The 27,847-nt window shown below is 56.4% G+C and overlaps 1 protein-coding gene across 1 annotated transcript in view; it reads right to left on the bottom strand.

The window, feature by feature from the left end:
• The window catches only part of ZC3H3 (zinc finger CCCH-type containing 3), a 103,097-nt gene that overhangs the window by 65,716 nt on the left and 9,534 nt on the right, over positions 1 to 27,847 (bottom strand). Inside the window, exon 4 of the mRNA XM_077166606.1 lies at positions 6,391 to 6,544. Within this exon, the coding sequence (XP_077022721.1) occupies positions 6,391 to 6,544 (154 nt within the window). The remainder of the gene's footprint in view (positions 1 to 6,390; positions 6,545 to 27,847) is intronic.

Here is a 27,847-nt window from a genome sequence, read left to right as displayed (position 1 = left end):
CATGATCTTGCTTTCCTCTTCCACAGAACACCCAGCCCCTACTCTTTAGAATGCCAGAGTCACAAAGGGGAAAGGCCGAGGCTGATGCCAACTAAGTGCAGCGTCCGGCCCTCCCCGGCGCCTCACTCGGGGACAGCGACAGGGGCACAACTGAGGCAGCTGGCGAGGTCTGGACACAGGGAACGTGTGTCCGTGGGGCAGTGCGTCCTTGGTCTTAGGACACATATGTGCCACTGCTTAGGGGTCTGGGGTACTGAGTCCTTAACCTACTTGTGAGCGCTGACATGCAATGAACACAGGAAGGGAGGAAATGACGGATCAAACAGGGCAAAATGCAGACAATCAGAAAATTTACGTAAAGAACAGGGAAGACCTTGTATACTGTTCTTACGAGTTCTATAAATACAAAACCATGTCAAAAGTAAGTTACCTTCAGAAGATCAAATGATAGAAACCACCTAAGAGAGGAAACAGGAATGTGTCCCAGGGCCACCTAGCCCCTCTGTTCCCATCTAGGCCCCTCCACCATGCCAGCCTCCTTGCTCACTGTCATGGCAGCTCATTCCTGGGACTTAGCAGGGGGTGGTCAGTAGCAATGGGACCCGACTCTCCAGATGCAGACATAAAGTAGGGAGAGGGTCGGCAGCCCAAAGTCTCCTCGGGCCATGAGCCTCAGGGCAGGTGTGCCTCAGGGCAGGATGCCACCACAAGTCACCATCTCCCACCCTACCCAGTCAGGTAGCAGTGACCTTCCTGTGGTGGCCCCATCAGTAGCCACCTGCTGGCCAAGGTCCGACCAGGCCCCCGGCAGGCCTGAGCACAGCACTGTGTTGTGGGCAGTAGGGCCCTGGGCAGGCTTGGATCTAGCCACCGTGGCCTGCGGGCTCCTGGGAAGCCAGGCCTATACTACCAGTACTGACCTGAGAGGAAACAGCCCCACACCAGAGAAATGCAATACCAGGGTTCCATCAGCTGCAGACTCTACTTCCAACAGGCCCTCCCAGAGCCCCCCGGCCCCAGCACCAATGGATCTACCACCCACCTCTGCAAGGATGTGCAGAATCCAGGCAGCCCAACTCTCAGGCCCGAAACCATTGGCCACTCTTGAGCAGACTTAGGAACCCTGGACATGGATGAAAGAGCTCCCACCACCCTTTCCTAGCCAGCCCACATCCTCTGTGGCTGGAGAGGGTTCCATGTCCTGCCAAGCCTGCTGGCCCTTGAGCCCCAGGAGGCCCTGGCACAGGCTGTACGGACCAGGTGGGGTGTAGGGTGAGGGGCACCTAGGTGACGACAGCAGGCAGTGTGGGAGGAGGGCAGGCCAGGCAGCTCCTGAGGCCCCCACATCTTCTAACCCAAGATCCTTGCAGACCAGCTCATGGACCACAGGCTCTGAACAGGGGGCACCCAGAAGGAGAATCTAGGGACTGAGGATCTCCTGTGACAAAGGCAAGTGAGAACTGGCCTGAAGAATGGTGACAACAGGCAAGGGGCCAGTGGGTCAGCACCCATGCAGGGTGGGCCACCCCTTTAAGAGAGGGTACAGGAGTGAGCCCCCAGCTCTGCCCCAGGACAGGCTGCCCTGGGAGGCCCTCAGACTCCTGACCCCACACAGCCAGCCAGAGCTACCCCAAAGGTCCCTTTTACACAGAGGAATAGGCATGAGGGCCGGGCAGAGGACAGAGGACAGCAGGGGCCAGACAAAGGATGGTGGTTGTTCAGGTAGATATGGCCCTGGGGCCGATGGGAGATGGAAGCCAACTTGCCTGCTGTTGGTCCTCTCTTTCCTGCTGACTAGGAAGAGTCTAGACCAGACCAGCCTTTGCACACTGGCAGCCCGTGGGCCTCAGGGGTGCTGACTGCGACAGCAACCTACACACTTACCCAGAGGCTTCCTAGTTGCACCGCAGCTTCCTGACCGGAGACGGGGGGAGGGGGACCCAAGGGCCTCCAGCTCCAGCACTGATCCCTCCCTGGAGAGGCAGAGAGGGGCATGCAGGACAGCCAAGGACCATGGAGCAGGGTCCTTCTGAGGGCCCTGGGCCTGGGGGCTCTCGGTACAAGGCAGGAATAGTCCCCTTTCCTTGACCCTCCATATGTGCCCCCAACCCCTGTACAAGGGGACCGCCCCCAAGTCCCACCTGGCCCTAGGCAGGGCAGACAGCAGTGGGCAGTGTGGGGCCATAGTACTGGCCCTGGCACTCCCTCCAGGACACCTGCTAGCCTGGGGACGGTGTGCCTCCTCCCCAATGACCACAGTCCCTCCTCTGGGCACGCAGGTCTTCAAACCCCAGAGGATTCAGCTAACACTGCCTCTGCCCAGACTGCCCCACCACGGCACCACACCCTGGGACCAGATGGAATGCTGCTGTCCCGCAGGGATGCCCCAGTGGTCATGGCTGCCCCACCCAGCCCCCTGCTGGGTGCACTGCAGTCCAAACACTTCTCGAGGCTGAAATGGACACACTTATTTCTAAAAGAACCAATTTGAAACTGCTACTCTGTTAACAAAAGTTAAAAGATGACTCCATTATACTTCAGCATTTCTACAAGTGTTTCGAGCTGGTGCGAGGCCGCAGAGCCCCTCTGTTGCTGTCAGTGTGGGTGGCCCCAAGGACGGCCTTGCCTCTGGGGTGGCCGAGGGACGTGGACCCAGGTGAGCACTGCTGGGCGGGGATGCGGACACAGGGAAATAGGAAGCACTGGTTCCCAGGGGAGTGCGCCGCCATACCACCCCAAGCACCCACTCCGCTGAGCTCTCCAAAGCCCACCACCCTGGGGTCTGCCTGGAGGCTCTGAGAGGCGGGGGCTACTGTGAGGGCAGGAACAGGAGCAAGCAGATCACTCCCCAAAGCAGAGCATGGTCAGGGGGCCACAGGGCGTGGGCACACTAGGGGGCACCCTGCTCGTGAAGGAGCTCCCCTCCTAGGCCCAGGGTCCCCTGAATGAGACGTCACCATGGATATGCCTTCAGGGCCCTGTAGAGCCTGGCCTAACCCTCATCATACCACACGGGATTATCTGCGACCTGCTGCAGATACAAACATAAAACACAAGGAAATAAAGCCACACACGGCAGCACCCCTGTGGCAGGCCTTTGGAGCCGAGACAGCAAGGTCTCCCTGTCCGTCTGCACCTGGTACACTTTCACATCAAACGAATTCAGGAAGAAAAAGTGACAGGCAGCTCAGGGATACAAATTGCAGCTCAGTTTCAGCTTAGATTAACGAGCTCGCTAGGAGCCAGGTGAGGGAACAGGCAAAACCACAAATCTTAGAACAACAGAAAAATCAACTCCGCACTCAACATGCACTCAGTCCTGGGGACGCCCAGCCTGCACCCCTTGGCACCCTATATTAACCTCATGGCAGCTCTCCCTCAAGGTTCCAGGGCCCAAGAGAGAGGCCTGTCTATGGAGTCCTGGGCTCAGAGCCACAGTTCCTGTCGGCACCTGAGTGGCCCTGATGCCGGACGTTGGATGACCTGAGCGTGGTCTGCTGGGCAGCACAGGGATGGCCCCTTGGCACTCTGCAGTGGCTGGTGGCTGCCCTCTCAGGGAAGACCAGGAGCACCCCAATCGCTGCCCAGGTGCTAGTGTTGTCCTGGCCCTGTGCCCCCCAGGCCCCATGCCAGAAAAGGCCATGGCCCCAGCCTCTCCAGCAGGGTAGGGGTGTGAGCCCATGACCTCTCCACCCACAGGGCTCCAAACCATCAGACAGTAGGACTTTCCAGGGACCCTTCCTGGATAACTGCCATTTCCAGTCTTGACTCACACAGAAATGGTGAATTCCATATTCGGCTACACTTCGCATATAGCACTATTCTCTGGGGACTGGCTTTCTGGAAGCTCAAAATTTTCCAAACTATCAATTTCTGGTTACTTTGTGCCCAGGAATTCAATTCTTAGTTTATCCCTTTTCTTCACATTTTACTATAAGCTGCAAGGAAAAGCCAGGCTGCACTTTCCACGCTTAACTGGAAATCTCAGAAAATATCCAAATTCATCACTTTCAAATTCTCCCTTCCGTCCAACATAAGAATTCAATTTTACCCAGTTCTCTGCCACTTAAATCAAGGATCACCTTTCCTGCAGTTTCCAATAACACACCTCTCATTTCCTTCTAAGGCCTCATCAGAAGTATCTTTAGCATCCATATTTCTACTGACACTCTTTTCAAAGCAATCTAGGGTTTTTCTATCAGGCTCCTTACAATTCTTCCAGTCTCTATCCATTACCCCTTTCCAAAGCTGTTTCCACATTTTTGGTATTTGCAATAGCAGCAGCCCACTCTTCTGGTACCAAAATCTGTCTTAGTTTCCTAGCCTGCTCCAAGTAGATGCCATGAAATGGGCTGGCTTAAACAATTGGAATTTATTGGCTCGGTTTTGAGGTTAAAAGAAAGTCCAAATCAAATCATCAAGGCAATGTTCTTTCCCCAAAGAATAGTTTTTCACACTCAAGGCACATGGCAGCCCTTCCCAGCCTCCCCCTTCTCTCCCGGGTTCCACTGATTTTTAATTTCTGGCTGCTTCCTCTCACTTTCTCCCACTGTGACTGTATAGAAACTCCAATTATAAGACTAAGACCCATGGTGACTGGGTTGGGCCCCACCTTAACTGAAGGAACCTCATTGAAAGCTCCCACTTACAGCGGGCTTACACCCACAGGGATGGGTTAAGTTTCAAGAACATCTGTTTCTGGGGTACAGATCTTCAAGCCAACACAGGGCCTAAAGGGGATAACTGCACTGCCCTACTGCCCAAACTGTGCCCACATTTGGCCTTACAGAAGGTTGCCTATGCCAGGCTCCTAGGGAACCACTGCCACTCCCTCCAACAAAGGACAGGGGCCATCGTGCACAGCGCCAGACCAAGCCCGGACCCAGCCCTCTACTGACACAGCTCCTCTGAGCCCAACAACCCAGGCCCCGACCAGACGACCTGACTGTGCACATTTGTGTGCACTGTGTGTGTGTGTGTGTGTGTGTGTCTGCATGTACACGTGTGCACACCACTTGCAGGAGTCTCCCAGGAGCAGCGGGGACCTAGGGCCCACTGCTGGCCAAGCCACCTTTGCTCTTGGAAGTGCCATCCTGCTCAGCCACCTGCCTTCTCCAGGAGCCCTCAGACCACCAGGGCCAGGGGCCTCCTGATGACACAGTGCAGAGCCCGGGGCTGTCTGGTCACAGGCCCGGCCAGGGCTGCCATTGGGGCAGAATGCCGCCTGCCAGGAGGGGAAGCAGGAGTGGAGAATCAATAAATCTGAGCCTCATTCACGATGATCTGGGGCTCTTATTAAGTAAATTAATTTAAGTTAATTTAACTCGATCATGACTCGCGATCACTGTGATTTAGTGAGGGGGAAATTGCATTAGGAAAGGCCATGCTCGCTAGATAGAAGAACGGAAGAAAATTAGATCCACTTAGCAATGTGAATTAATATGGAAATAGCAGGTGTAAATTTAACCTTATCGAGAGAGTGAAAATTATCTTCATAAATTTTAAAAATAGCCCCCAAGATGCTTATAAATCTATTTAAAACAAAAATATTACAAAAGCGCAGTAAAATTAATTTAAAATATACTTCCAAGTATTACCTCTAGAAAAGTCGGTGGCAGGGTGTGGTTGGAGAGTGACCCCAATGGAGGCAGCAGCAGCCTCCAGGCAGGGCCAGGGTCTGTCCAGTCCTGGCCTACACAGGTCCACAGCCTCCAGCCCCCCTGCCTATACAGCTGGTGACCCCAGAGTGGCCTTGGGCCCAGAATCGGCTGGTAGTGGGTGTGTTTGCAGCAGAAGGAGACACCAGGCAGCCACTGCCAGAGGGTAGGGATCCCAGGGGACTGGGGAGGGCTCCCCCTTGCCCAGGACGCAAGGTGCTTCCCATGTACAGACCCCCAGACACAGCGGCCACCCTGCCCTGAGGTCCTGAGGCCTGGTGCCCACTGCACCCAGCTAGAAAGCCTTACTGCAACAAGGGGAGCAGTCCCTGTTCCCCAGGAGATGGGTCCATGGAGGAGGGCGCAGGGACTGTACACTCCCTACCTGCCCCTTCAGGCCAGCACCTCATTCCCCAGGCCTGCGGGCAATGCCTCCTCCTCAGCAAAGGGGGGACCACACCCTACCCCTCCAGACCCCCAGGTGCAGGCCCCGCAGCCCTGACCCAGACCCAGGTTTCTGTCCTCTGGTTCCTAGGCCACAGCCAGGAGGGATGGCCAATGGGCAGACAGTGGGAGGGTTGCAGCCCAGGGCAGGAAGTGCTTTCCCTCACAATGGATAATGGGATCACTGACAGAAAGTTGGGCCCAGGGCTTCCAGAAAAGGCCATTCAGGCCACCAACCCCCTTTAGCCCACCCCCCTGCCACAGGAGCCAAGGCCCAGGGTTCTCCTACCTGGAGAGCGAGAGGCGCCGGGCCCGCCAGGAGGGCAGAGGCAGGTGGCAGGGTGGCACGCTGAGAGGGGGCACCAGGTTCTTCTTGACCAGGCGGTAGCGGGTCTTGATCACTTTGCTGGAGGGTGGGGTCCGCACAGGGAGCAGGCTGGGCGCTGCAGAGAGAACCAAGGGTAGGGCACAGTTCAGGGAGCCAGAAGCAGGGCCCCAGCCCCACCCATCCACCCACTGCCACTCTGTACGTTCCACACACAAATGTGTGCCCACCATTCAGCTGAAGGGCACTGGGATGTGATACCATGGCCTTGAATACCTGAGTGGGGACAGCAGGATTGCTTCAGGGACCCTCGGAAGGGGTTGCCCCCATGTGCATGGCAGCCTTGTCCTGCCCGCCTCCTCTGGGGCCATGCTGAGGAGGGGGACAGCAGACAACACATAGCTTTCAGACCCTTGGTCCTGGGGAACAACTCTGCTGACACGGTGGCCAGCCCAGGAGGCTGCACAGGCCACGAGTGAAGGCCCCTGCAGTCTGGGGGGTGAGGTAGAACCAGCGGATCAGGGGACCTCAGCCACCAATGGCTGCCAGGAGAAATGCCTTGAGCACAAGTGTGGGCCTGGGACACCTAAACAAGAACCAGCCAATGCCTGCTTGGCTGAGGACCACTGGGTCCAGGATGGCTGGGACTGCTGGCAGGAGGGCAAGCAGGGGCAGGCAGCCAGGTCCAAGGGTCCCTAACCCCCAGCCCCAAGGGCTGACCTCCCAGCACTCATAGCCGTTCCAAAACAGCTCCTGCTCCCGACCTGGTCATTTCCTGAGCCACCCTTCCATGCTGGCACCCGCCCACCATTCCCTGCCCCCAAGAACTGTCACCACACAGAGGTCAGGCAATTCCTGCTAGGGGTCCTACCCAATCACACCTGAGGGCCAGCGGGGCTGCCCCCAAGAGCTGCTCCAGAAGCCAAAGTGGGAGAAAAGCAGGCTCTGCACAACAGTCTGGGGTCATGGTGGGAGGTGGGGTGGGTGGTCCCAGGAGTAGAGGTGCCACAAGGACATATCTGCAATGCTGGCGGCAAGGCCCTGACGTGGCCACCACAGTGCCTACACACGCTGTCTCTGAGCCTCCAGGAAAGCAGCTCAGGTGAGCTGGGGAGGACAGGGAAGGGAGGCTGAGCAAGACCAAAGACCTAGGTCCCTGAGGAAGGACCAAGCCAGCAACTCACACACACTTAGGGCGCAGGGAGCAGCCTGGCACTGTGGTTATCAAAAAACGAGCATTTGTTTTATCGAACTGCCAAGGTTTCATGAGCAGGAAGAGGCCAAGGGAAATCCATAACAGCTTCTCCCAAACTCAGAGCTCCAGATCATCGGCACTCCTTCAGGTTACCAACAAGCCCCAAACAGGCGTCACTATCTCTTTCCAGTCCAGCTCTGGGCCCCCATGTCTGCAGCAGAACCCCATAGGGCTATGCGTGCCACTCAGAATCTCTGCAAGACCCCTGTCCCCAGGTGGTCTGAGACAATGCCCAAAAGGAGAGCACCTTCCCCACCTGCCTTGTGGGGTGCATCTTGGCCCCTCCCCCCTGGCCCCACAGCTTCAGGTGGCCCCAGGAAAAATGCTGAGGGCCTGGGCTGTGATGGGTCTCCCAGGTTCCCCTCTCACCCACTCCTTCCCCTTCACCCTGTCCCGGCTTTACCCCCTTGCCCTGCTGACAATATCCCCTCAGCTGAAGTTGGCTGCCCCAACCTCAGTGGGGCCAAAGCTGACCTTTTCCCAGATCTGGCACAGATGCCTCCTCCAGGAAGCCCTCAGGATCACCACCCACAGGACTGGACCAGACTGTGCCTCTGGGCCAGCTGCTCCTTTCTGCCTGTTAACAGACTCCAGAATTATAATACGTAAAGTCAAGTCTTCATTAACTTTTGACTTCTAATTTCCTAGTGCCCGATTATCACTCTAAGAAAGCAACCCCTGAAAGCAATGAAACAGGCTTCCCAGGGCTATAGCCCTGGCTGCCACTACCAGCTGGCCCCTGCCAAGCTCTTTTCATACTTAGGACCCCTCAGTCTGCCCAAGGGCCCCGTGAGAGGCTCCAGATGGGGAAAGGTTCACCCTGGGGCATCTGGCCAGTGGAGCAGCAGCAGGCACCACCCATGTTGAGTACCCCACAGTGGGGCATGACCCCAACCCAACCCACAGAGTCCTGCACAGACCTCCAGGGGTGGGGGCACATAACAGTGACACAGAGAACATTTGTCTAGGCTACCTCTTGTCCAGGGACAGAGACAGGATGGTTCACATGGGAGGTGATCTGAGCAAGGCCACTGCTGGCTACCAGGAGGGAGGGCAATGGGAAGGTTGGAGGGAAGGAAGGAGGGCAGTGGGAGGGAGGGAGGGCCCTCAGGCCAGGCCTAGTCCTCAGGCCCAGAAAGCCAGGGTCAGAAGAGCCCTCCCCAGGCTCTTCAGTGTAAGGTGGAGCAGCCAGTGTACACATGAGGTGACAGAGGGTAGGGGACAAAGCCGCCAGTCCAAAAAGAGACCCAAGAGAGCAGTGCCACACCTCCCTCCCACGATCACAGAACCAGGGGAAGGGCAGCCCCCCTGCCCCCACTGCCCAGGCCTCCCACCCGGCCTGGTCAGGTCCCACACTTCTCTATACCTCTTTGTTGGCCTGAGGGTTTTGTGTAGATAATCATGTCATTTAGACAGGATGTTGGTTTAATTCCCTTCATTACAGACTTCCAGGCTCATAATTTTTTTCTCTGCGTGATGTATTCCCCATGGCACTTTTCACTCAACTCAAACCCTTGGTGCCTTTCCTGCAGGGAAGGCCCAGCCCCGTTATCAGGCCACACACAGCCCTCTCTGCCGGCCGTCCAGAGGTCAGTTCTAATGACTAATCGATCTCATTAGCTTTCCTAATTAAAAACTTTACTACCGCAACGCAAGACAAACTACAGAAAACTGCTGGCATCATATCTGAATGGGATATGAGCCCATCTATCAGGCAGGCTGGGTCCCCTGTTAAGGCCCCCGGGCCGCCCCCGCACCCCCTCCCCTCCCCCCCAGGCCCCTGAACCATGGGCCCAGCGCATACTCAGCAGCTGCAGCTGGTTATGCAGAGCTCCAGGGCTGCCCAGGCCAGCATATCTGGTGCATTTAGCGCCTTTCTGTGTTTGTGGAGCTCCTGAGCCCCCACCTCTTCCCACAGGTGCCCCTCACAGCCCAGGGTCCTCAGAGCATGAACATCTGGAGGGGCAGCAGGCCTCAGTGGGAGTGGCATCACCACTGGCACAATACCAGTTCAGGGCTGTTCATGGGGAGGGCTGGGGCCGCTGGGCTGCATCCATGGGTTATGCGCAGTCACCAGCTGCCCAAGCCCATCTTCCTCCTGGCCTCTCGCCTCCTTGGAAGGTCCCACCAGATGGTATGGCTCTTTGAGGGGAGTTGAAGATTTTATAGAACTTTGAAGGGAAATAACTACGAATAAAATGAGTCACTAATTTCACAACTGGTGAATGAATCAGGGGAAGATGAAACTAGAACCACAACTTAGTGCAAAGACCTGCTTGTGGCCACCTGGCTACCCCAGTACCCGCCCTGAAATGTTGCTCTGTGAGCTGACCGGGCCCCAGGCCCAGAGAATTGAGGTGAGGTCTGCTGCCAGATGCCGATGCAAACAGAGTCGGTTCCACCAGGAAAGGGCCTATAGGGCCTCCATCCATCAATGGGGCCAGGGGCCATGGACGGACCCTGACCCCGCCCCAGGATGCATCCACAGTTTCCTGCCACCAGCTGAACCTCACCCAACAGATGGCTGCAGATGCCAGGGCCCCACCCAGAGGTACCAAGTCTGGAGAAACAGGCAGAGTCAAGCAAACACCCCACACCAAGAAATCAGCACAACCTGTACACACCGCTGGAAATTATGGCCTTGGGAAAACACTCCCTTGACTGAGAAGCCTCTTGCCAAGCCTCAGTAGGCCAGGCAGCATGTAAGGCGGCAGCAGGGACAGACCAAGGGCCCAGCAGCCACTCAGAACTCATCCCAGGTGGAAGCTAACAGCCAGGGGTGTACAGGCAGAGGGAAGCCAGGGAGCCCTTGGGCAGGCGAGTGCAGGCGGGACAGAGGGAGCAGGGCTGAACCCCAATGCCCAGCTTCTTCAACCCCTGCCGGGGTGGCCAGCCCTCCTGCCCGATGCCTAGGCAGGCAGCCAAGCCTACGGGTAAGGGCAGGCAGGTAGGTCAGGGCCTTCCATTGCTCATTTAGCATGATTCAACTTTTTCCGAATTTTGCCTAATCTGCTTTTTACCCACAGCACCCTAACACTTCCTTCAGCATCTCCAAACTGTCCCTACCCTTTGCTGGCCAAGGACAGCTGTGGGAGGCCACTCTGCAGCCTGGACTTCTAGAGGCCACAAAGACTGACTTCTGCTCTCCTGCTCCTCAGCTTGTGCTCCAGGAGGCACACAATGGGGGTGGGACCCTGGGCAGCAGCCCCCACCCCAAGAGGCTTGCCTACAGTCCTGATCAGCCTGAAATGCCACCAGCTACAGGCAGCTCTATATGTCCAAGGATGCCCCGCTATCCCCAGCCTCAGTGGTCTAAGAGGGCCTCTCTTCCACTGTCACTGCAGGTTTTGGTGAGGTACCAACTCACAAAGAGCCTGGGTCTGTGGGTGCTGGGCCCCATGGCCTTGGAAAGACCGCCCCGAGTAGGAGGCAGGGCCAGTTCAGCTGCAGACACACCATGACCCTCCAAGGCCACCACAGCCCGCGGGGCCCTTATCTCCCTCAGCCTGCCCAGAAAGCTCTGCCACACTCTCCCTCAGGGGCCCTACCAGGCAGCATCGGCCTGGCCCTCTCCCTGCTGTCAAGCCACTTCCTCCAGGGGCCTCCCTTGCCCACCCCAAGCTCAGGGCCAAGCCTCTGTCCCCTCATCCAGGGTTTGGCATATGTCAGCCACCGAGGCCCATCAATGTCTCCTGGAGGCCCAGCTCACAGGCCACTTGCATAGGGATCCTAACCCTCCCTTTCCCTGGCTGAGGCTGTAAGAGGCAGGTGTGATGGCAGGGTCCACGCAGCCATGCAGAGCAAGGAGAAACCTGGAGAGAGCTCAGTGGCTGCCGGGAAGGAGTAGTGGCTGACTGTTTCAGGTAGACCTGTGGCACCCAGACCCCAACACGACCCCCAGCCTCTGGGTGCCTGCTGGGCCTCCCTTTCCTACTCCTTGAGCAAGAGTACCAATCCTGCTGCATGGGCTCATGGTGCAGGATGGCCTTCCGGTTGCAGTGGGTCCCAGAGGGCACAGCCCAGCTCCTCCCTGGCCTCCCAGGGCTCCGCTGGGCACTGGGACCAGGCTTACCCCTAAGGCCTCATTACACTGTTGCCAAGGGCTACAAATGAGGAAGGGGTGCCACAGCTGCTGAACTGTGCTCCTGGAAAGGCAGTCAGGGGCCTTGAATCAGAACGCGCAGGCCCATATTTCTACGAGGACTTACAGCTGTGTTAAGACTGTGATGAGTTGGGGGCTCTAGTGCCCACTCCTGAATTGGGAGCAAAACCCCATCAGTAAGATTTCCTGCACATCTGTCCTCCTGGAGGCGGCTCAGGCAGCATCACTGTGGGAGCTGACAGGGACAGGGGCCACCAGGCTTGGGGCTACAGAGCTGGCCCACTCTACTCAGCCTTGGCCTAGAACAGCCAGCCCTCTGGCCCCCAACAAGGTGCCCTCCTCCCCAGCAGGCACCGCCCCTCCCCAAGCATCACCTGAACGTCAGCCCTGTCCATGGACCCGAGTCCCCAGCCAGCACCCCACACCCAACACCCTCGGGCTAGCTCAGGGTGCCCCCAGCACTTGCGGTGTACAAAGTCCCAGAGGGGTGAAAGGTTTACAGGCCTCAGAGCAGGGGAGGGTAGATCTCAAGGGCTGTTAGGAAAGCCTCCTTGGAAGCCATGCCATTTTCGGGGAGCAGTGGGAAGGAGGCCCAAAGGGAGGCAGTGGAGAGGAGGTGGAGACAGGCAATCCCAGGGTCCCCTTGGGGAGAGGTCTCCTGTAGCCCCCAAAGGCAGAATACAAGTGTAAGAGCCCACACCCTACCCCAGTGTGGGAGGGATGTGTCTCTACCCCCTGCAATTCTGGTGGGAAAGACTGTCCCACACCCTAGGGGTGCAGAAAAGGCAGGGCACGGCCAGCTGATATAGGATCACTCCATGGCTGAGTCCTCAAGGTACCCCAATGCAGAATGCTGCACATAAATCACAACACCACACCCCCCCATTGAGCAGCCCCCAGGCTCAAATTCCATCTGGACCCCTGCCTCGGGCATCACTCACTGTCCACTGGGCACATGCAAAGAGGTGGGGCCCTGGCCGTGTCATCAGAACACACCCAGCTCAGCAACTGCTCCTGAGCCACCCTGGGGCCCATGAAGACAGCGGCAGTCTCCGTGGCAATGTATGCACTGCCTACGGGAGCAGTCCCTTCACTCCCCTCCCCGGGCATGCTCACCCCTTTTAAGCTCCTTCCTCCCTGACTCTGCCTTGCCCCTGGAAGCCAGGACCCAGCTGATGCCCACTCCCCATGACCATCCAGCCAGCTCTGATCCCAGCTGTACCCCCCTCCTGTCTGAGATAAATGCATTCACCCAACTAAGCATACACACTGGTATGTGCACACAACACAAAGCGAGCATGCACAGGAGTCAGCAGGCCCCCAGCCCCTGCAATTCAAGGAAGGTCCGACATTGGCAGCAGAGTGCCAAAGGGCCACCCTCTCCTCTCACTTGAGCCCAAGACCTGGCCTGCCTCCCTCCCTCTCCCCAGCCAGCCTTCTGCTCCTACTAGGTCCTGTCTCCCCATGCCCCCAAGCTGAAGAGCTGCTTCCTGCCTTGGTGCATGGAGAATGCAGGAAAGGCGCATAAATAAGGGAAGCCCATTCACACATGGCCCGCTTGTCAAGTGGGGAGTGGGGACTTGATCGCCGGGGACCCAGCTAGACAAGTGGTTCAGGGACCATGAGCACCAGGCCCTGGAAGTTCTCACAGGCCCACCGAGGCAGCAGCCTGGCTAGTTTAATAGGAGGAAATGCTTAAGGGGGCTGTAAAGGGCTGTACAGGACAGGGGGCATGGCTGGTTTGTAGGTCTCTTAGATGCCACTGACCATGGAAGGTCTCCACCAACCCCTCTCAAGGGGCAGAGCCAGGGTTCAGCCTGGGCAGCCAAATCCAGAGCCACAGGACATGAACACAGAGAAGCACTGTGCCCACATTATTTTAGATATAGTTTCAATGGCATGGCTTTTCTCAGCCTTTTTCCCTAGACTGTTTCGTGTTCTTATATTTGAAAGCAGTACATAACTAGGTCTAGTTTCTCTCTCCAATGTGATGATCTTAGTCTTCCAGCTAAAATATTTAGTTCATTTATATTTAGTGCAATAAGTGGCATAATTGGGTTTAAGCCTACCGTCTTTCTATCTATGTGAAGTACTCTGAAGTTTTGGCCAGGGGCTAGTAGATGATGTCTGGGCTCCCCAGTGTGGGGTCTGTAAACCAGCTCTACAGGATGGGAGAATGCCTCCACAGGACAGGGTAAGGGAGCTTAAAATCCAAAGCTAGGAACCTAGTCCCACAGCTTGAACACCAGCCGGGGTGTCCTGCTTCTCCTGGCTCCCCCCAGGCCCTGTTTGCAGACAACCTTTCCACAGAGGCAGGAAACAGGAAGGCTGCCTGTATCTGCCCTTCAGCTTTCCCAAACTGTCTTTCTGCTTAGCATGTCCATCTGCTCAAGTTCTCTAACCTCCTCCACAATTGCCTTCACTGTCTGTATCTGCCTGCAGCTAGACTTGAACCACGGTATCTGTTGTTGTACACATCTGCTACTGTGTGGTGCCACACCAACACACAGTAGACACACTACCCCTGCCCTGGGTTGCTCAGAGGACCCATCCTCCCCCTGTACCACTCCAAACAGGGACAGATTCCTGCCACTGTCCTTCCAGAAAAGGTGAGTCAGTCCCTCGGCTGTGCCCAAGTGCCAGGGGCATAGGAGGACAATCAGACTCTGAGTGGCACACCTGCCTGTGAGACTACTGTCCCTGACCCACCCCACACAAAAGTCTAGCTTCCTGCCTTCTGCTCCCTGGTGCCACACAGAGCATCTCCCTTGACACCAGGAAGGGGAAAGTAGCATGTGCACCCATACCCAGGGCCCCTCCTTGGCCCTGGCAACCCTCCATCAAAACAGTCAGATGGGTCAGCAGCCTGGCCCTCTCAGGGTACAGCCAGAGGGCAGCTGGCAGTCAACACTGATGAGCACTTGTAGCCTGAGACTGCTGATGTGTGGGGCCAGCCTCATTGCCTCCGTTATGGGGCTCAACTCCCAGGAAACAGCAGTCTGGTGTGGGGATGGGAGTTTGGAGGGGCCACAGGACCCGGATGGCCAGAAGGGAAGCAAATGAAAGTGAGCTCTAGGGCTCCAGGGCTCTACGTGAGGCTGGGACCTGCCCACCCACCCAGACCTCCCAGGCACATTGACCACTTCTGCCAACTCTAGAGGAACAGGACCAGGGAGAGTTGCTTCTGCCTGGCCCTGGGCATCTCTGGCGGATCACCCTTGTCAGGAGAACTGGGGAGCCTTTGGTTTCCTCCCTGTGAAATGGCCTCCATATCATAAGACCCACAGGGAAGCTGGAGAAGCATGCTAGCCCCTCCCTGCACAGACAGGGAGCCAGAGATCCAGTGACTCCCTCCATGAGGCACAGGATGGAAACCAGGCCAGGCCAAGGGCGCGGCACCCCCAGGACCCTGCAGCCCTGGCATCTCTCAGGAAAGACGGCCACAGAGGTCCTGGCTTAGGTTGCCACCGGCCTGCACCTGTGGCAGAAGCAAAGTGAGGCTCTGACTGATGTGGACGGAGGTAGCAGGAGGCAGCGACCACCAGGCCTGGCTGGTCCCAACAGGTGCAGGAAGGGCAGGCTTCCTGCAGTGCACCCCATCTCACTTGCATGGAGTAGGGGTCTGTGCAAGCACGGCCCTCGTTACAGCGTCTCACTTCTCTGGAGCACGGTTGTTAATGTGCCCCCAGGAGCTGGGCCGCTTCCCTAAAGGAGCCCAGAACAGCAGCCGAGGCAGCAGGCTCTGCCAGAGAGTGCGCGCTAACGAGCTTCAGTCGCGCAGTGACTGGAATCACGGAGTACGAATCTTTATGAGCCTAATAAATCACTCCACTTTTTCCTGTTGTTGACTGCATCCAGCACGTCACAGGCCGGTACCCACTTGAAGTCAGACAGCTCAAGCCTCCGGATGCCTCTCACACCCCACCCCCCACACCTCCACTCCTGGAGGACCCCTTGAGCACCCCAGCCCTGGGCCCCAGCCTGCACCCAGAGGCCCACTGCAGCAGCTGTCCCCTCAGGCAGCAGAGCGGGGTGAGTGGTGGGTCTAGCCACTCCCTCGTCTGACAGGCCATCAAGCAGCCCTGCGTGGAGCTGAGGAGGGGCGGGGGGTGGGGGGCACACGTGCACGCACACGCAGCGGGAGAACCTGAGGGCCTGGGGGAGGGAGGCTGGAGGACCCCGCCCCTCCTGCCCTGCATCCCGCCTCCTCCATCCAGGGGCAGAATCAGAGGCAGCTCAGCGATGATAAGCAGCGGCTGTCAGTCAACTTGTCCCATGCGGACACGCATCCTCACTTTGCGCTACCTGGCATTTAATGATGACGATGTCAGCCTGCGACAGCGCTGCCGACGCCACCTGTCAGAGCCCTATTAGCAGAAGATTGAGACGGGCTCCCCAGCCCTCGATGACAGCGGCCGGCTGGAGGGAGGAGGTGGGGCGGTTGCCCTGCGACAACCGCTGCAGGTCAGGGGGTGGGCTCTTCCCTCCCCTTTGAACCACTGCTCTCCCTGGCCTCAGGAGCAAGGAGCAGGAAAGAAAGCCAGCACCTCCCCTCACCATGCTCTACCCACCCTGCCCACCCAGGGGCCGTGTGCAGAGGGCAGGGTTGGGGGCGGGCACAAATGCAACTGTTGAGCCCTACAGATAGGGAACAGGATGGCGCCCCCAGATTCAATTCCCCCCACAGCTCCTAGCTACATTCCACTCTCACCACAGCTCCCTGCTCTCACCACAGCCCCTCCCAGTTCTCCTTACACCACACCCCCTCCAGCTCTCCCAGCATCCCCCTTTGCTCTCCCCACATCGCCCCGTTTTCCCTGCGGCCCCCCCTGGCTCTCCCAACGTCATCCCCAGCTCTCCCGATGTCCATCCTCACCCAGCTATCCCCACATTTCCCCCGACTCTCCCCACGTGTCACCCAGCTCTCTCCGCAGCTCCCCTGGCTCTCCCCAAATTACCCCATGTCACCACTGTCTTGCATCAGGCCCCAAAGCAGGATTGAAGGCAGGGATGTCCCCAGGGGCAGGGCCTTAACTGAACTGTCCACTTGGTTTAACTCAGGATCCATGCTGACCACTCCAAAGCATCTTGCACTGACAGAGAACAGAGGCTGCATGGGAGACCCAGGATCAGCTGTGGCCCCGTGTGGACAAAATGGACAGGGGTGGGCAGAGGTGTCCAAGACAGCCCAAGGATGCGCACACACATGTGGACACCAGTACCCACATGTGCTCACGTGCCTGTAAGGCCGAGCCAGCGGCCGTGTGTCGGGGCCAGAATTCCATGCACACGCCTCAGTGGTCCAGTACCACCTGGCCCCAAACCTTGCAGGGATCTTAGGGATTAGTGCCTGTCCTGGGGGAAGAGGCCACCTGCAACCGCTTACCAGGCCCATGGACATGTTAACACCCTGCTGCCCCATCCCACACCCCACCCCCAGGACCCCTCACCCCCTTTGGCTGACCCGTGGCCCTTGCTCCTCCAGGACGCAAGCTCGGGCCTCCAGCCTGGAATTGGTGGGGACCCCCGAACAAGAGCAGCAGATTCCCAGATCCCACTGCTGTGTACACGCCAGTGCCCCAGCTGCTGTCATGTGCACCTTTACTCCTTTGCCGCATCCCACTGCCGAGGCCCTGCAGCATGCTGGGGAAAGGGTGCTTTGTGCAGGAGAGGCCCCACTGTCACAGTGCTCACGGCAGGATGGAGGCTCTGCCCCAGGCTCACACCGTGTCACCTGTGCCCATGTGAGGCCTGGGTGAAGGGCTCTCCAGAGGGGCCTTGGGCTCCTGCCTAAAGCCCAGGGCTTGGTTTCTCTGCATGAGGGCAAGGGAATAGGGTCTGTGGGCACAGAGCCAGTACCACACCAGCCGGGTGGAAGGCAGGAAGGTGAGGAGAGGGTGGTGAAGGGGGAGGAGGGAAGGAGGGCAGGGAGGGCAGAGGGGAGAGGGGGCCTGCAGGCCGGTGAGAGGGTAGAGGGAGAGAGGGCAGACAGGCCAGAGGGATGGAGGCAGGACACAGAGGCAGGCCCAATATCAGGCTCGTCTGCTGGGAGCTACTCCAGTCACCTGTCTTCCAGACAGCTGCAGGAACAGGCTGGCAGGTGTACCCCATGGGTCCCCAACAGCAGCAGTTGCCCTAATTGGCTCCCACAGCTTGTGTTGTCTGTCAGTGGCTCCACTCTCAGCCTCCTATCGCCTGAGTGTCTTCTTCACCCACAGGCACACAGCTGGAGGGAGAAGGAAGCCACAGGAGGCCACCACTCCTGTGTTACAGGCCAGTGCCGCATCACACCAGCAGACTGGCCACCAGGCACACATATCCTGGCTGGGTCCCCGAGGTGGCCACCACTGTGTCCCATGTCCACAGCTCAGTACCAGCCCCTGGAAGAGCTCCCCCTACAACACATCTGCACACCTGCGGCTGCGGCCCTACTGTGCCACCCTACTCCCCAACCCTGGCCAACTAAACACCCAACCTGCCTCAGGTAGCCCCTTGTCCAGGTAGCCCCTGCAGCTCAGCTGCAGCCCCGACACCGCCCAGTGTCAGCACTAGCCCTACCTCCTGGACACCCAGAGCACTCAGACCTGTGGGGGGGGGGGGTGCCAAGCCCACATATGGGCGCAAGTGCAGGTGCCCAACCTGCCTCTCCTACATAGCTTCACTCCCACCTGTTCTGTGACCCCAAACCATACAAGGCACATTCTGGGCAGAGGTGGGTATCTGGCTTGGTGCTTGGGCTCAGTAGGGCCCAAATCCCTGGGAGGAGCAGAACCAGAGGCCAGCCAGGGCCACCAGGGCCATGATCCACCCCAGGCACCCAGGCGCCCAGCATGAACCAAGTCTCTGAGCATCCTCCAGGATCCAGGGCTCCTCCTGTCCACCCAGACCCTCCACATGACCTGTTAGGCTATAGGGGACTGGCCCGGGCAGCCTGTGCTCTGGGGGCTGCAGCTGAGCTGCCCAACAGGTGTCCTTCACTCACCCTAGAAGGCAACTGTCTGTTTCTGGTCTTCGCAGGGGCTGGCCCAAGAGTGACTCATGGTGGCATCCCACAGATGGTCCCCAATCCAGGGCCATCCACACCCCAATCCCACAGACACCTCTTGCTGTCCTCTAAAGGGCTGCAGATTCCAGGGGCCCCAGCAACGAGCAGCAGAGAGCTTGAGCAGCCCCTCTCCTCACACACCAGGTGCTTAGTCACTTCACTGCCACTGCCAAGAGGGCGACTGGGAAGATGCCGCCAGATGCCACCATCCAGCTCTGCACTTCCCAAGCCCTTGGCGGACAGAGTGCAGAGCTCAGGAAGTGGAGCCCCATAGAGGGCGGTGTGGCTCTGGTTGGGGAGCAGGCTTGAATCCCGTGCCAGGCTCCGTGAGCAGCATAGCAGTGTAGGGACAGCCAGCCTTGGGTCCCTTACATGCCCACGCCCTTAATGACTCATGTCCCAGGGACAGACCACCTGGGTCAGCCCACTCCTGCAACCCCACAGCACTGGCCAGCACTGGCCAGAGGGTTCCTTAGCATCTCCAGAAAGGTTTCTGGACTAGGTGGCACCCGTGGCATCGAGCACCCAGGGCGGGCTCTGCCAGGCTCCCAGGGCCAACCTGTAGCACAGCTGTAGCAGCTGGACAGACGGCCTCCACAGGGCCCTGAGCTGCCAGATTCCCACTCTGGGCCTTCCCTTCACTATACCCCCACACACACCAGGCTCCCCTAACCATGCACATGGGGTCACCTGGCCTGGCCTAGACAACCCACACACACCCCTCAGTTTCCTGAGCCTCCGCCAGGCCTCTCTCAGAGGGAGATGGGCCGCAGCTCAGGGCCTGAGCCCCAGGGAGCCCCGGAAACACCAGGAGGTGCACACAGAGGTTGGGAGGCCTGTACACACGAGTAGGCGCTCTGCCCTGAGGTGGGCTGAAGCCTGCCCAGGGACTCCCCAATGCCATCAACATTCACGCCCTTTGTGGGAGGGGATGGACTAAATCTACCCTCAACTAGGGGACCCCACCCCAACCCCACGGGGTCCTCAGCAGCCCCACCACTGGAACTTCCTCCCTGGCTGCAGGGATGCATCCAGCCTCAAACGCCACAGCCCTACCCAAGCACAGGATTGGGAACAGGGACAGGCTGGCTCAGAGTCAAAGAGAGGTCTGGCCTGTGGGGCTCACACACCTGGCACCCCCATGCCGGCAGCATCACCTGGGTGAAACACAGCAGCTGTGTTCCCCAGCGCTGGTAGCTCTGGTGGCTGTGGAGCCTAAGGTCAGCCCAGGGAGGGCAGAGGCAGAGAGGGCTTCAGGCAGGGGCATGACACATCACAGCACAGACGCTCACTCCTACCTGCCTAGCCCTCCCAGCAAGGGACCTGCCAGCCTCCTCGTGCTGGATGCCTGGCCCGATGTTGGACGGCCCAGCCATCAGTCGGCGTGAGTGTGTAGGCCATACCAGCCCCAGCCTCGGTGCAGACACTCAGGAGAACCCTGTAGGGCCTAGGACCTCTCTCCCAGACCAGGGCTTCTTCCTGCTAGGATAGGGAGACAGAAAGCCAGACAGACCAACAAATAACTGGGTGTTTAATGATTAGAAGCTGCCTAATTTATGGTCACTGTATCTGGCTATAGATTTCCTTTGCGAATTCCATCAATTCTGTGGATTTAGACCAACTCTTCAAAGCAGAAAGCTACCTGTGTGAGTACTGGGATGCCCCAGGACCGTGGGCTATATAGGGTGACACCCAGGCAGCCTCAGCAGGGCCCAGCCCGACATGGGGGACCACAGAGCTGCTGGTCATTGTCACCAATCAGGTGGAACAACAGCTGTTCTCTCCTCCATGAACATTCAAAGGGGGCAAAGGACCAGGGAAACCACGAAGAGCAAGCACTTGGGTGGGTAAAAACGCCATTTCTGGTTTCCAGGTGTTTTGCCTATAAGTTCTAACCCTGAAAGCTGCCTCCTCCCTGTGCTGAGATACATGCCCAATTCTCTCCAGAACCAACCCAGCCCACAGCACTGTGCCTTTGCAGAGCTGCCAGGGGGTGGGAAGGAGAGCTGAGGCTACGTGGCCGGCTCACTGCCGGGCCCCAGGACCAAGCCAATGCCTGGCACACACAGGTGCTCAAATCACATTTGCTAAATGAACAAATAAAAAAGGAAAACAGACTCAGGAGTGAGAGGCCCTGAGGGCTGATCTTGGCATCTGCTGTGGTTTGTGGTCTCAAGGAAGAGAAGGAAGCCATTAGGAGGCTAAAGGCTGACAAGAGCTGTGAACAGGTGCCTGGGATTAGGGGTATAAACACTACAGTGGAGGCTCCACCAGGAGTGAGGGTGATCCAGAAACAGCTCAGCCTGTTCTCCAACCAGAGGGAGGCTCTGGGCTGCCGGTGTGCAGCCCCCCGCCCCCACCAGAGGCGGACAGTAACTCCTCCAGGAGGAGGAAGAGGGCACCATCCAGCACCATCTACCAAGCAATCAACACAGGAGCAAATCACAGAGCAAATCAGGCTTGACCCTAATCCAAGGGGAAGAAACAGACAATGGAATGCAGAGGAGAGCCCTAGTAACTGAGTTATCAGATACGGACTTGGAAGAAACAAGGTTCTGAGTTTTGGTAGAGACCTGGAAATTTTTTAAAAAACTGGAAATTCTGGAACTTAAAAATATAATAACTGGAATAAAGAAGTCAACGGATGGGTTTAGCAGCAAATTAGACACAGGTGAATAGAGAACAAGAGAGATTAAAAGAAAATATCCAGATTTAAGCTTGGAGCGAAAAAATGATGGAAAATACAGAAAAGAACATAAAAAACGTATGGATACAATAAAGGAGTTCAGTATACATGTAATCGAAATATCCAAAGGAAAAGAGAGAATTTAAGAAAATACAAGGTCTGAGAATTTTCCAAAATTGATGAAAGCCATCAAGCCACAGATTTGAAAACTACTGTGCGCCCTAAGCAGGAAAATGTTTTAAAGGCCTACATCATAGCAAAACTGTGGGAAACCAAAGACAGAAAAGAAGCAACCAGAGGAGAGCACGGAGGGAGTGGGGGTCGACCACCGTTCCAAGGACTGAAAAGCTGACTGCCCCACTTTTCAGCAGCCATAGCCGAAGCCAGAAGGCAGTGGAAGGACGTCTTCAAAGTGCTGAAAGAAATTAACTACATCCTGGAAATCCTTATCCAGAATAAGGAGGAAAAAAAAAAAACAAACCTTCAAAAAAAAAGGTGAAAATAAAGACATGTCTAGACAACAAAAATTGAGAACTGGTCCCCACTAGGCCTGTGTTATTGAAGGAAATATCATAGGGAGGGGAAGGCACCAAGGAAAATGGAAGAATAAATACGTAGAGAAATCTAAGCAAACAGTGACTGTGTGAAACGATAACAACGTTTGGTGAAGTTTAAAGCGTAGCGGTAGGGGCTGAAAAGTCAGGACAGTATTGCATGTCAGACAGGAGAAAGTTGAAGAAAGCTAGGGTTCAAATCCTCCTCTACCACCCAGGAAGTGACAAGATGGTAATTTATAGGTACCAAGAATATGTCAGAAGTGCACACTGATATTCTGGCAAGCATGGGGGACTCTTGAATGAGAGCCGAGCCCTCGATCTTGGGGCTGGCCCTTGTGAAACTCACTACTGCAACGGTGGAGCTAAACCTATGTATAGCTAACGCTGCCTAAGACTTACCCCCAGAGAACCTCTTTGGGTGCTCAGATATGGCCTACCTCTCTAAGCCAAACTCTGCAAATAAACTCACTAGCCTCGCCCCCTGATGGGACACGACTCTAAGCCTGGTCCTAGCATCACGGGCCTGAGAATGCCTTCTTGACCAAAAGGGGGAATAAAAGTGAAACAAAATAAAGTTTCAGTGACTAAGAGATTTCAAATAGAGTTGAGAGGTCATTCTCGGAGGTTATTCTTATGCAAGCTTTAGCCAGATATTGCAAATTGCCACACTATGCCAAGCTCCAACAGTATTCCTAAAAACACTAAAGAATACCCAGGACTCTATCTAAGACTCTACAAAAGTTTTACTTAGTAAGTTATTTTTTTCCAGAAACTTAAAACCTCCAGATTGTTCCTGCCAGATAAGCCCTGAAAGCCAGAGGTAGCAGTCTCTCCAAGAACATTAAACAATTTCATTCCTTTTCCCCATAAAGTCGACACCCCTTTCCAGCATGAGAAAGTTAAAATGGCCATTTCCCAGATATCCCTAAAGACTGAGAGAACGACCGAACATAAGGGAGGAAGTGTAGCTGAGAAATTAGGATTTAAAAAATGATTACAGTTGCCGACTCATTATATTGATATCTTTTTTAAATGCCTAGTGTATTAGAATAGCCAGAAGGAAATACCTGACATTGCTGAACTCTGATAATGATCGTATAACTATGTAGTTTTCATTTTGTGACTGTGTGATTTTAAAACCTTGACTGGCAGTCCCTTAATCCAGTGTACAGGCAGATGAATAATAAAGTAAATACATGCATAAAAAATAATCATAACAGGTGGGGAATATAGGGAAAAAAATCCCTATGTAAACTATGGGCAGTAATTATAATACTACTTCAGTAATCTTTCGTCAATCGCAACAAATGTAACTACTGTTAAAAAATTCATAGAATTACAAAAAAAGTGTTATCAATTGTAACAAATTTTCCACACCAATGCAAGTGTTGGTGAGGGGTAGTATATGGGAATCCTGTATTTTATGCATGACTGCTCTGTAAACTTCCATAATAAAAAAACTCTGTAAACTTCCATAATAAAAAAAAAATTTTAAGTGCTCATTATAAAGGAATGTATAACTAACAAGCTTATAGAAAAGAAAAGTCAACTTAAAATAAATGCTGAATCCCAAAATTTTTTAAAAAGCAAGAAAACAGGGCAGGCCACGGTGGCTCAGCGGCAAGAATGCTTGCCTGCCATGCCAGAGACCCAGGTTTGATTCCCGGTGCCTGCCCATGTAAAAAAAAAAAAAAAAGCAAGAAAAGAAACAACAGATGGCACAAACAGAAAGCACACAGTAGGCTGCAACCCAAATCAGTAATTACATTAGATTTAAACAGACTAAATGGTTCAAATGAAATTAATTTCAGACTAGATGAAAAAAAGTCCACTCTAAGTTGGGCCATGAAAAACATCCAGAAAAGTGTCAAGGGACGGAAACCATACAGAGTATGGACACAGTGGAACAAAGCTAGAAATCAGTAATTTAAAATAGTTAGAAAATCCTCACATTTGGAAATTAAGTGGTATACTTCTAAGCAACCTAGGGATAAGAGAAAAAAAATCACAAAGAAAGTGGGGACAGATCTTGAAGTGAATTAAAATGAAAATTAATATACGGACTGCATCCACTACCAGGCTTGGGGAGAAGAGAAGGCTGGAGCACAGTGGCAGGCAGGCCTACAATGACCCAGGGCTCTCCCATCTCCCGGCCCCTCGCACACTGGGTACCTGTCTCCCGACGTGCACCCCCCACGACACTCTCTTGGGGTCCAAAGTCAAGAACATGCACAAGCCCAGTCAGTCCTGATCCCACTTGGCTATGCCCTCTGCCCCTAGCCTTAGCTCCCCATCAACTCAGGCCCTAACCCTAACCCTGCAGCATGAGGCCAAGGTAGGCTGCAGCTGTGCGGGCTACAGAGTGACCATGCCAGGAGAGCCCACGGTGACCAAGGCAAAAGGGGGGACTCTGGGGATCCTGGGTGTGACTCACCCCAATTTTGCAGCCTCCCCAGGTCCAGCCGATCATGGGACAGGGAGGGGCCAGGCCAGGCCTGGAGCCACATAGTGGTCTGAGTCTTGAGGGAGGGTCCATATGTCTGCACCTAAAGGGGACCTGGCATGGGGCCAGGCCCTGCATGCAGAGGGCAGGTTCTCTCTCTGCATGCCCCACCGGCCAGCACACATGTACATACACACAGCCTCACCCTGCTCCTCCCCACGGGGCCAGGGCACACGTACATACGCACAGCCTCACTCCACTCCTTCCCACGGGGCCAGGGTGAGCACGCCTGCACAGGATAGTCCCCCAACCCCCAGCCACTGCTCACCCCAGAGGCTGCCCACATCCAGTCCTGGGGCTCTGCCCTGGAGCAGGCAGTGGGATTCTGAGGGCCCCCAGGCCATGTGACACCCCCTCCATTCCGCTCCTAGACCGCAGGGTGTCTGCCAGGGCCTAGACCGCAGGGTGTCTGCCAGGCACATGGGAGAGGCCACTGGAAAGGGAGCAGGTTGCCTGCCCTGGGGACATTGAGCCCACCATTGTGGGCAGGGAAAGAATTTCCCCGGAAAGCTCCCGACACAACCACAGCCTCAGGCAGCTCCTGGCCTCCTCCAAGGACGGCACTTCCACAGCACTGACGCTGGAGGGGATGGTGGCACCCAGGGCAGTCTGTGCCTAGGGGTGTCTCTAAGCCAGATTGCTGGCCCTGGGCTCAGCTGCCCGGTGCAAGCTCTCAACTTTTGCTTCTGCTCTTTCTCCATCATGTAGGATGTTCAAGATAGGAGGGATAGGGGGATCCAGTACCTATCTGACAGCTCACACAGGCAGCCTTGGTTCCAGCCCCAAATGTCATGGGGCTGGTAGACAGCAGGGAGAGGACGCCCGCAAAGCAGAAGAAACCAAAGTGCCATCTGGACTATGAAGTAACACTCCCAGGAAACAGGATGGCGGTTGCAGGGCAGGTGACAGCAGGGAGAAGGCAGCCCCTCCATACCTCCCAGCTCCACCCTGTGGCCACACCTCTGCCTGCAGAGGTCTCAGGGACTGTGGACTTGGCCCCCTCTGGCCTGGGTACTGCCCTGGGTGTGCACCCACCTACTGCTGGTGTAAGGTCAATGGGCCGGCCCACTTCTGACATTAAACAAGGTCCTGGAAAGCTCTACAGGCCACTCAGGAGCCAGGACCCACACAGCCAGAAGGCCTGGTCCTGCACTCAGAGGCAGACTCACTTTCTTGCCGGGAAGACGAAATTATTCCAAGCACAGGAGCTGGAGTAGCAGCTGCTCAACAAAATTCACTTGGGCTCCATCCCCTCCCTTTAGCTGTCTCCCTGCAGGGAGCAGCTCAAGAAGGGCCACAGACAGACCCCCCCTGGAAAAAAGGCGGGGGAAGCCCGAGAACACAGCAGAGCCCAGATGGGCAGGGAGCGAATTAGCCTGTCCTCTGTCACTGGTCACCAGGGGACAGGGCCAGCGTGGGAGGGACCCAGGAGATCCCCAAGAGATCCCATGCCACAGCAGAAAGCCACTTCTGATGGTCAAGAAAGCAAAGGCCAAAGTGGCCGGCTGCCTCAGGAAACAGCCTTCTTATCAGAGGGGCAGGGACGGACATTGGGGTCAGCCACGCTCCCCTCCCATCAGGCACACCGACCTGGGTGCTCAGGGGGCACCACCTGCCTGCCCCAGGGCTGGCTGAGCAATCCCCTCTGCCCCCAGCCAGGGGCAGCATCCCCCAAGAACCACTTCTCTATCAGCATCAAGGAGCTCAATTGCCTGGACCCCACTGCTGGGCTCCACAGCTCCTGTGGGAAATGGACACGTTAGGTGAGCTCCAAGATGGCCAAAGGTGGCCTGGATGGAGAGGGTGGAAAGGGCTCTCCCTGTACCTCAGACCCTTGACAACTGGGCTCATCAATGAGGGGGCGCTTCAGCCAACTCAATGTTATGGACAAGGAAAGCAAGGACACAGGGAGGGAGACACATTGCTATCCTCGACCAAGACAGCAAAAGCATAACATCTCTGAGCAGACCAGCCTGTGCCAGTCCAGGGCTCCCGGTCAGGCAAAAGTGTAGCCCCTAACCCCAGGCATGTGAGCCTAGCAGCCCAGGTCACTCCTGAGGAGGGACCTGGGAGTCAGCTGAGCAACCTCGGGCTCTTAAGCTTTGCTCCCAGGGCATTTTGGCTGTCCCTGTACCACCGAAGTTACAGGTCACTTAGAGGCCCAGAATCTTCCCTGGGCCATAGGTACGACCTACTTGGCAGCCCCACTGGGGTACCCCCCACCCGTTCCTGCTGCAGAAGTCATTAGCACAGCCATGGCATGCATGAAGGTGGAGGCCACTGTGCCTGACTGTCCCTGAGGACACAAGGCTGCGGCGGCTGCCTTCTCAGAGGCTCGCTCAGCAGTTTCTTTTCCCTTATGGCAGCAGGACTCCAGATGGAACCATTCTTGCGGCCTTTCATAGTCTACCACGTAAAATCCAACAGCCTTTCTACCTATGAGCAGAGGGGTGATGGCTTCCCCGAATTCAACACGACAGCAGCCACCACTAGCCATGCCCACGTGCTCACCCACACCCACCTCCAAGCCAACCCATGCTCACTTCACCAGCAGCTCCTAGGAGAAACTACCCACTGGCACAGAAGCTGATGTCAGGGAAGGCCCAAATCTCTTGGAAGACCACACAGGCCGGGGCCCAGCTCTGAGGCTGGTGGCATCTTGGAGAAAGTTCCAGGATGTAGTCACCAGGCATGGGGCTTTTTGGCACCCAGCAAGCCAGTCTGGGCACAGCATCTCCCTGGTGTGGGCCCTGAGCCCTGACATTCTGTTCGGTGGGGGTAGGCCAGTGGAGAAGAGGAGATGGGCAGTCCCAAGGCCGGGCACCTTGGGCCTCGTGCTCTCTGCCCCAGAGGGCACCTGTCCCTCTGCAGCTAATAGGGTGGCACCTCTGCTCACCCACTGTCCTCCTCCTCATACTACAAGGGAGTGATGAGGCTTCCTGGGCTGCAGCGAGATCTGCTGTACACTCCTGCATGCCAGGAGCCCAGGAGGGACTCCTGGCCAACTTGGGAGAGGAAAGTCACAGCGCTGCCCCTGGCTCTGTCTCATGGCCAGAGCACGAAGTGGACACAGTCAGCCTAGGGTAGAAGAGGAGTCTGTTCAAAGGCTCAACCCAGCAGATTGGCATAGTGAAGTCGTCCCCACTGCAGCCTAGAGGTGGGCGTCAGACACAGGGAGGGGCCGGCACACTAATCACTTGCTGCTCCAATGCAGCCGCAGTCCCAGTCCTCAGTGAGCCCTCAGATGAGGCCTGGGACACAGCCAGAAGCTGT

The sequence above is a fragment of the Tamandua tetradactyla genome, chromosome 6 (assembly GCF_023851605.1).
Source record: "Tamandua tetradactyla isolate mTamTet1 chromosome 6, mTamTet1.pri, whole genome shotgun sequence".
Classification (NCBI taxonomy): Eukaryota; Metazoa; Chordata; class Mammalia; order Pilosa; family Myrmecophagidae; genus Tamandua; species Tamandua tetradactyla.
The sequence above is the reverse complement of the archived record's forward strand: the minus strand, read 5'-3'. Positions and strand labels throughout refer to the sequence as shown.